Source organism: Bison bison, unplaced genomic scaffold, assembly GCF_000754665.1.
Source record: "Bison bison bison isolate TAMUID 2011002044 unplaced genomic scaffold, Bison_UMD1.0 scf7180017864108, whole genome shotgun sequence".
NCBI lineage: Eukaryota > Metazoa > Chordata > Mammalia > Artiodactyla > Bovidae > Bison > Bison bison.
In genome coordinates, this window is record NW_011494680.1 from 12,768,079 (window position 1) to 12,778,239 (window position 10,161).

The 10,161-nt window shown below is 45.0% G+C and overlaps 1 protein-coding gene across 1 annotated transcript in view; it reads left to right on the plus strand.

Moving 5' to 3' along the window:
* CHD7 (chromodomain helicase DNA binding protein 7) overlaps positions 1–9,183 on the plus strand; it is a 130,380-nt gene extending 121,197 nt beyond the window's left edge. The window contains 4 exon segments of the mRNA XM_010839000.1: positions 3,364–3,585; positions 4,869–5,009; positions 5,213–5,317; positions 6,739–9,183. Coding sequence (XP_010837302.1) covers positions 3,364–3,585; positions 4,869–5,009; positions 5,213–5,317; positions 6,739–7,656 — 1,386 coding nt within the window. The 3' untranslated portion in view covers positions 7,657–9,183.
* The last annotated feature ends 978 nt before the right edge of the window (positions 9,184–10,161 follow it).

Here is a 10,161-nt window from a genome sequence, read left to right on the forward strand (position 1 = left end):
TGACAGTAAGTCCGGGGGATGGTGCCCCTCCACCCCCACCCAGGTGTTTATACTGGCAGCCGAGTCCTGGCTCTGCTGCCCAGGCCGGGGCATGTGCCCCTCCATGATGTGGTGTGAAAGCCACTCCTCCCACCAAAGGAGCCACAGTGGACAGAGCCGTGGTTCTGAGCCGGAATATTGTGCTAAGCATTGGCACAGATCACTCAGCCTGAACCACATGTAGCTTGAGGATTTATTCTTCCCAAGGTCCTAATGTATTGATTACTCTCAGCAGACTAGCCTCAAACAAACATGTGTTCTTCTGAGCCTATAACCTGTGAACTTCGAGATGGAAACACTTCTGCTCTTAGAAGTATCAATATGTTTGGGGCCCAGCATTTATTAGATTTGTTCAGCTTCAGACTGAAGATTTGTGTTCATATGCAAAGCTAGTGATTGCAAATTCTCCCACCTCTGTAAATGGATATTTTAAAAATCTCAACTGAATTGAGGTCTGTGCTAGTTTAGGTTTGCAGGAAATACATGTGTCAGTGGATTTTGGCATTTATTTCTTCAATTCAAAGGAAATGAGTGCAATGTAATCAAAATATCTCTGTTTCCTGGTCCATTTCAACTGCTCACCTAAAACTGTGCCACCCCATTAAGAATTAGAGAGTTTCTCCCAGGAACCAGAATACACGAAGGAAGTCCCCTCTAAAGCACTGAGACTGGTACAAGGCACCAAAAGAGCAACCTGCTCCAATATTCTTGTCTGGGAAGTCCCATGGACAGAGGAGTCTACCGGGATACAGCCCATAGGGTCACATAAGAGTCAGACACAACTTAAGAGATTAAACGACACCACCACAGTGAGCCTGTGGATTCAAAACCCGAATCAGCACAGAGGTGCCTGATAAGCTGGCACACGGGTGGTGGGCCCATCCCCTGGGCGATAGACACAGTTTAAGAAACGCCAAGGGGAGAAGTTTGTTTAAATATGTTTTCCTTATTTCATCCCTATTATTATTTCCCCATTTTTAAGGGAAGCGTAGTAACCTAAAAGAGTAGGGAGACATGGTGGAGTTAGGGTCTAGAAGTGACAACAAACAAGCTTCCATTGAAACTTGTCCCCTAGTCGGGTCTGGTTCTGGAGCAGGAAATGCCAGCTCACTCCAGTATTTCCTGGGAAGTCCTATTGTCAGAAGAGCATGGCGGGCTGCAGTCCACAGGGTCACAAAGAGTAGACACACTGAAGTGGGCTAGCCATGCGTCTGAGTTTCAGAAGCATCCAGGTGGTTAAAAGGTAATTTATTTTCAAAACTTATTGTAAATGTACCAGTCATAGTAACTGTCATTTTTGTGGGTCATGTGATTTACTTTTAGCATCTTGTAGAAATACGCCGTACAGTGTATCAATTTGACTAGTTGTTCCCCAAGTTAAAGAAAGGCCATTGCTAGGTGTGTGGTCCCCTGCTGGGAACCACCCTAATGCTTTGATAGGTTTTATTCACGGAAAATCCTTTCTCCGGGAACATTAACAAATCATCTTTCCATTTGAATTTCATTTTGTGGACCCAGCATCAGGAATTAGCAATTACAATTTCCTATTGTAATTATAACCCCGTATTAGACTTACGACTGACTTTATTCATTCACGTATTTTAAGCTATCTCTAAGAGTTTATTAGTTTTTTCCCCTAAAATCCTATTAGCAACCTAGCTCAAAACTCTTAACAGATATTAGAGAATGTGTGTTTATTTTAATTATTTTTTTTTACTTTTAAATGTTGGAATTTCACATTCCTCATTTGGTGTTATAGAGGGTTTTGTGTGAGCACATAAAACAGAAGGAGAATGAATCTATAAATAAACTGAGTAGTGAAGAGCTGTAGAGGTCAGCAAGGTTACTTGTGTGGAATGAGGCAAATCCTAAAATCTCACGTTGGCATCATGCTGGAGATCACTGTGCGGTTGTGAAAAGTAAGGATGCAGCCGTTCTGCAATCAGCAGCATAGTGGGAGTCAGCCATGCCCTGTGCCAGGTACTGGGATGCAGAGAATAAAAGCCTGACAGGTGCTTACACCAGAGAACTCAGTGTTTAAGATGGGCGACAGATAAATAACAACCTCTCATTGTCGTGAGGTGCCCCTGGGATATTTTGAGAACCCAAAAGAAGAATGGGAATGGAAGGAGGAGAATGTGGGCAGAAACAAGTGGGAAAGTTTCCCTATGGGTGGTCATACCTCAGTTAAATTTTGCAGGTTGTATGGGAGTAAGTCATTTGAAAAGAGGGGGCTGGGAGAGCATGTGCAAAGGGAGCGTGGCCAGGGAGAGCCCATTGTGTCCGATGAACTGAAAGTTACTGGCCAGGGAGTTTGATGAGGAGGCAGCTTCAGCAGAGAGGAGCTTGGGCACAAGGTGAGGTGTAAACCACAGAGGGCTTTGGTAGGCGACCTAAAGAACTTGGATTTTATCCTGAAGGTGATGGGAATTCAATTGCAAAATTAGCTTAACTAGGGGAAGTGATGTAACATAATCTTTGAACTAGGAAGGGTGCATTTCAGCAGATTGCCTCCTTACAGAGTGGAGACTGGATTAAAGAGGGCGGAAGTAGAATCAGAGGGCCCGTTTAGGAGTACTTCAGTGATGCAGGGGCCAGTGACGGAGACCTGAACCCAAGCAGGAGCATGGCTGGACAGATGGGCCTGTGAACCACGTCTGCAGGTTGAAACGCAGAGTTTGAGGACCAGTGGCTGGGCAATGGTCAGGTCTCGGCTTCAACTAATTCATTTTTCCAGTGTTGCCACACATGCCTAATATGAAATATTGTACTACCAACAAAATTGTACTGAACACAGAAAGCCAAAAAGCTACAATGAACTGGCTTTTGGAACATTCCGTGAATTATAATTTCGATAATTTCTTTTTTTCCCGCTGTACTGTGCCGTCTGTGGAATGTTAGTTTCCCAACCAGGGATTTGAGCCCGTGCCCCCTGCATTGGAAGTCTTAACCATTGGACCTGTAGGGAAGTCCCCTAATTTTCATTTCTTTAATGATACTCTCCAGGGATCCCCAAGAAAGACTGAGAGGCTACCCACGCCTTGAGGGCATACCAGGCTCAGACTCCACTGCCTTTGTCGTGTTCCTAGTGGGTCTCAAACATGGAACAGAGATGGACTGAATTTTCTACCTTATTACTAATTGTACAGTGTGAAGAATAAGTTACATCTTCTGATTTAATTGCTGTTCCCAAACTGCCACTGTTTCAAGTAGCCTTTTTCCCTTTTGAGACCCACCCCACTAAGCTCCTGTTTTCTTGGGCTAGGACGTAGTCAGGACTGCTCTCTCCACTCAAGAATTGAGAACATTGTCTTCTTTCTGCAGGAGGATGCTGAAGTGACCAAAGCTTTTGAAGAGGATATAGAGACCCCACCTACAAGAAACATTCCTTCTCCTGGACACCTGGACCCAGACACACGGATCCCTGTTATAAATCTCGAAGATGGGACGAGGCTGGTGGGGGAGGAGGCGCCTAAAAATAAGGATTTAGTTGAATGGCTGAAGCTGCATCCCACTTATACTGTTGATATGCCAAGTTATGTACCAGTGAGTATCACTGAGTAGAGACTTGTTTCAGGGGACTCTTGCCCAGTCAGTCCTTTTCCTTCTCCCGTACAACATGGAAATCCCTGGTCCCTCAGTCTGTCTTGTCAGTGTGAACGTTTTCAAGCTTTCATCACTCTGTATTCTACATTAGGGGTTTTCCTGGTGGCCCAAGTGGTAAAGAATCCACCTGCCAACTCGGGAGACGCGGATTCGATCCTCTGGATCGTTGGGATGATCCTCTAGAGAAGGGAATGGCAACCCACTCCAGCATTCTTGCCTGGGAAATCCCATGGACAGAGGAGCCTGGCAGGTTGCACTCCATGAGGTCACAAAAGAGTCGGACACAGCTTGGTGACTAAACAAAAACATCAAAAATTCCACATTAGAGAAACTAACTTCAGGTCTGTCCAGTGTGAAGAGCAGCCTTGTAGCTATTTAAAGACGCATTTCCTTGTTTTTTCCTTCTCCCACCAAATAGATGTGATTTTTTTCCATTGCTCTTCACATGGTGTGGTTTCCAGGTGGTCCCATTAATAGAAAAACACACACCCCTCCCCCAACCAACACACTTTAATTGGTCTCTGGACTGAGTCTGCCCAGCACAGAATATTAGGAAGCTGTTCCTGAAGAGATGTGAGCAGCTAATGCAGCCTGAGGCTTTATTGGCGTCTTTCTTAAACAACTAACACTCAATGCCATTTATTAAACATCAGACAGGAACCCTAGATGATTTGTCACTTAAACTGCTGCTAGCTTTAAACAGTGCATGTTTTATGTCTTATGTGATTGAATTTTTTCAAACTTAAGTGTGGGAGTTTGCATTTTGGTGAGTTCCTGCCACTCAGAATGCACCCTCCTGCATAGACTCTCTTATCCCTTGGGCTGTTTCTCCTCGTGCACAGTCTCATGGCGTAGACATGAGATCATCCCTGTATCCATTCACATCATCAAGTAGAGATTAGCAAAGGAGCTAGAGAAAGTTTTCTTTTAAAATACCATGACTCAGTGAAACATTTGAAGACAAGACTTGAAGCAGGTTATTGGGAGATGAGAAGAAAAGCATATTCTCAGCTTTCAAGTTTGTTCTTTAAGTACAGGAGAAGGAGAATAGTTTTTCCTTTCAAAGAAAACTGGGGTTTCTGATCCTTAAAATGATTGTTGAAATTTCCATAGTAGTTAAAAATGGCCTGACTGTTCTGCTTATCATCCATATAGGAAAGAATAAGTATTAACTATGGTTTTACTAAATACGATTTGTTTTTGTATTTTTGTGTTTTTTGCAGAAGAACGCAGATGTGCTGTTTTCCTCATTTCAGAAACCGAAACAGAAACGACACAGATGTCGAAACCCTAATAAATTGGATATAAACACTTTGACAGGAGAAGAAAGGGTGCCTGTCGTGAACAAACGAAATGGGAAGAAGGTAAACCCTGGGAAAGAGAACTGATCTCTCTGAAATGTCTTTTCCCAGCAAGAAATGTTTTATTCCAACCTCTTTTATAAGTTAATATTTCTTCCAGAATACATGTGATGTGTGTATGTATCTGTGTAGATACACAAATGGGGAGGGGGGAAAAGGGAAGAACTTGTCAGTTTCTAAGTCTTTTCCTAAATGCCTCTCCCCAGATGGGTGGAGCTATGGCGCCTCCGATGAAGGATCTGCCCCGGTGGCTGGAAGAAAACCCCGAGTTTGCAGTGGCCCCAGACTGGACGGACATAGTCAAGCAGTCTGTAAGTATAGACTCTGCCTCTCTGTCCAGGAAGGTATCTGTACAAAATTGTTTTCCTGAATTTTTCTTTATTTTCTGCTTGTCATTATTTATTCAATGATTTATTCTTGGCTTAAAAGAATTGATACAGTACATCATTTCCATAGATAATTAATACATCATCATTCCTTGTATCCATATGTCATTAATCCAAAGTGGATTAATTTGACAGCTGTGATTTAAAGGACTGTATAGAAATACACACTCACGGTATTAGAGGCAGACTTACTCCAGGGAGAAAGGCCCCAGGTAAACCTGGTTAACAGCATCGGTGGAATGGAGTTTATGGTGGTTAAGATCCTTGAGATTAACTGTGATTTCTGGTTTTAAGATAAATGAAAAATACAGCAATTCTGCCTAGACATTTATTTCACTATTTCTTTTTGCAATTAATTTGTTAATAAAGTCTTGATTCTTTTTATTTGTCCAAAGTATACAGTAAAAGTGCTTATTTTTCTTTTGGTGAACAGTTCTATTCATCTTCACATGTGGATAGTTTCTTAAACAGCCAGCATAATCAGAAGAATATAGACAGTTGCATCACTGCCCCAAATTCCCTTGTATTGCTCTCTGTCTCCACCCCCAGCCCAGGGCACTCACTCCTTTATCTGTTCTCCATTCCTAGAGTTTTGTCTTTTTGAGAATGTCAGGTATACAGAAGTGTAAACTACATAACCTTTTTGATAGGGCTTCCTTCACTCATCATACTGAAATTCATCCAAGTGGTTACATGTGTCCGAAGTTTCACTGCTGATACACTCTTGTGCTTGGATATAACCCTGGGTGTGGTTCCCTGTCACCCGTGGAAGGACTCTGGGCTGTTTTCAGACTGTGACAGTTACAAGCAGAACTGCTGTATAACACTTGTGTACACATTTTGGTGTGAAGATGAGTTTTTGTTTCTCCAGGATAAATACTAAAGTAGTACTTGAAAGTGAAAAGTGTTAGTCACTCAGTCATGTCCAGCTCTTTGTGACCCCATGGACTATAGCCCACCTGGCTTCTCTGTCCATGGGATTTCCCAGGCAAGAATACTGGAGTAGGTAGCCATTTCCTTTTCCCACCCAAAGGGTCAAACCCAGGTCTCCTGCATTGGCAGGTGGATTCTTTACCACTGAGCCACCAGGGAAACCCCCACTGATAGAGTACCCTTTCACATTTTTTTTTTCCTGCAATTCAGCATAATCTGACGAGCTGTATAATGCGAAAAGAGAGAAGCTTTGCTTTCATAGGTTCTATCCTTGAGCTTTTTGAATGGGAATAATTTGCTTGTGTATTTCCATTCTGAACCATCAGTGTTCAGTTCATCACAAAGGCCCAGGTGGAAATGAGGTTTTGTCCCCCAACTTTGACAGCCGTTGTTTGCCTCTCCCTTCCCTTCAGGGCTTCGTTCCCGAGTCAATGTTTGACCGGCTTCTCACTGGACCCGTGGTGCGGGGAGAAGGGGCGAGCCGGCGCGGAAGGAGGCCCAAGAGCGAAATCGCCCGGGCTGCCGCGGCAGCCGCAGCAGTGGCCTCCACGTCGGGGATCAACCCGCTGCTGGTGAACAGCCTGTTCGCAGGGATGGACCTGACAAGCCTGCAGAACCTCCAAAGCCTCCAGTCGCTCCAGCTGGCGGGCCTCATGGGCTTCCCTCCGGGACTGGCCACAGCCGCGGCGGCCGGAGGCGACGCCAAGAACCCGGCGGCCGTGCTGCCCCTGATGCTGCCAGGTGTGGCCGGGCTGCCCAGCATGTTCGGGCTCGGGGGGCTGCTCAATGCCCCGCTGTCCGCTGCCGCCGGGAGCCCCGCGGCCACGGCCGGTCCCACGGATCCTGAGGACGGTGCATCCAGGGCGGAGGAGAAGGGTGGCGAGCACGAGGACGAGAGCAAGGACCCGGAGAAAAGCACAGAAGCCGCCCCGGGCCCAGACTCCGCGAACGGATCAGTGGGTGCTGCTACCGGCCCGGCCGGCCTGCCCTCCAACCCGCTGGCCTTCAACCCCTTCCTGCTGTCCACCATGGCCCCCGGCCTCTTCTACCCGTCCATGTTTCTACCTCCAGGACTGGGGGGATTGACGCTGCCCGGCTTCCCCGCGCTTGCGGGGCTCCAGGGCGCCGTGGGTGCCGGCGAAGACAAGGCCCCAGACAAAGCCGAGGGGGCCGCGTTTCAGGAAGACGAGCCCCTCGAGGGCAGCGACGCCGAGGAGAGCCTGGACAAGACGGCCGAGTCCTCCGTTCTGGAAGACGAGATCGCCCAGGGCGAAGAGCTGGACTCCCTCGACGGCGGGGACGAAATAGAAAACAATGAAAATGACGAATAACCAGTACCAGTTTCCAGTTAAAGTGTTTAAAAACTTTTGACAAGTGGTAGTCCTACTGTTTACACTCACAGTTAATGTTCATACCTAGTTTTATAAGCTGTTCTGTAACATAGTGTAGCAAAGAAAAAAAAAAAGTCTCAAGTCATGTTATACAGGTGTGTCAAAAGGTATCTTGGTCATTAAGTATTGTGCAGTGCATTATTTATTATCCCTAGGAGAGATGAAATTTGAGAGGTGATCCTGTCTTTTTAAGGAAACTTACATAATGCTCTTTTTTTTTTTTTTTTTTTCTTCCCTTGTTCTCTACTTTTTCTTTTGGTACCATTGGTATTATAATAAAGAGCAATTTGTAACCGAGTGGCACTCATGGAAGGAAGTGCTGCTCAAAGGAAGTATGAAGTTATATATTTAATTTTTTAATTTTAATTTTTTTTTTTTGCTGTGAAGGTCAAGATGAAATTTACCATACATATCATACTTGCTCATTTGTTTCCCTTTATGACTGTACGGGGATGGGGGGGGGGTTCCCACACTCACGCATCACACACATCCATACACTCTGACAATCTCCACCTTAGTGTGAACGTCTCTGTCCCGAGGCGCAGCAATAATAAGGCAGCTGTTGAATGTGAAGGGTCCCTTTGGAAATTAACCTACTGGGAGGGTTCTTGCCAGACAGAACTGCAGTTCCATTGTCTCGTGGTCTTGTAATGCACTGGTATAAACAAAATAAATAGATGAAATTAATAAAGAGTGAAAGAAGAGAGAATCAGGTACCTTTTTTAAATTAAAGGACTTTGTTACTTTAGCCACAAAGCTAAAACAGCGTTACCTCAGCTCTAAACTAGCCTTGAAGTTTACAAACATGACTTTGTAAATGTATTGTTTTTCTTTGTTGTGATGTCCTTTTATTTTTTTTTCTTTGAAAACTGCTATCATGTAAGATAAAATGTAAATTGCTGCCAACTGTAGTAATGATGCTTTTAATAAAAGTGACCCACGATATCCAGAGATGTAATTATAGAATGTAGTAGGGTAGGGGAACTGGTCACTCTATTTTTTGTATTCGCAATAGATGCAAATACAGCATTCTGGCCTTTGTATAGTTTCTTGATATATCCTCCTATACCAGATTAGCTCTTAGTAATTGTCTTCAGACTAGACGAGAAGAAAAACCATCAATTGCCTTTACATAATTCTACTCCGTATATCTCAATAGAACCGCATGCAAAAACCTCCCATTATGTCCTCAAAAGGGCATCCAAGACTGAGAACACTTAAACACGTGTGCAGCATCTGATAATGTGGTACACCGAGGAACAAAAGGGCAAAAGAAAAATGAGGCTTTTAATAGGCACGGTATCTGGGTCATTTATCCCCAGTTAATGGGCGGAAAAACACAAGGTGTGGGATCAGCAAGGGACGCAGAGGCAGGCTCCCCAGTGTCCCGCGGACCCAGGCTGCGAGCCAGGTCGGTGGAGAGGCAACGTGGAATGAACACAGACGCGTTTCAGCAAGTGCTGCGAGCGTGCGCAGGTATATTGACAGGTACACGCACGCATGCCTATTCTCTCACACACTCGGGCGCACGCGCGGGGCCTGGGACCTGCTGATTGGTGCACCTCTGTACGACCTTTGATATTTCAGGTAAACCGAAGTTTGAGATCCACTGTTTTCATCTTGTTATGTCACTTGAGCAAACGCAAAGCGCCTTGTCCTTGCCATTAAAAAGCAGAGGAAGAGCGAGTGGGGTTGGTGAGCGGGTGGCGTTTGTCTGCGGGTAGCTTCTCTCCACGCCCTCCGCCAGGACGCACACAGCTCATCCCCCGCCCCACGTGGAATTAGACAGACTGTCCCAGTTCTTTTTAGACAATGAGGTTCTGTGGGTTCTCATCCCAAGGTGAAAATATTCCCGTGATGATTCTGGAAAAAGAGCTTAGTGAAGCCTCCACCTTAGAGACCCCACGGTGGTTTCATCCATCACTGGGACTTTTCTGTTTTTTTGAAAGCGCCTGCGTTGTGCACGGGAAGACAATCAATGCCTCTAAGAGGATGGCTCCTGGAGCGGAGTTCTTAAATCATGGATACTAAGACTAGAACGGCACTAAATATAGAGAACTTAAATACTTAACTAACTGGAAGATTTTTTAAGCTTTAACTTAGGCCCTTAGATAAGGAGAAAATGTTTCATAAAATGAGTCCCAAAGAGTCTTCTTCGGAAATTCGTTATAGCATTCAAAGTTTTCCTATGACCTCCGGTAAACAGCACACGATGTGACTCTGTCCTGTTGTAGGAAGATGCTGAGAGCAGTGATGATCTTCAAAGCAGAGGCATGAACTGCTTGTGGCCAGAAGAAACCCTGCCATGATAGGTAGGTCAGCGACTGGCTCTGAGTCATCAGCGGTTGATCTGTGAAGGTGACCTTAAAGTTATGCAAGGTTCCATGTTGGGAAAAATGCATTTCTTTCTTTTTTTTTTTTCTCTCTCTCTTTAATGGAATGAAT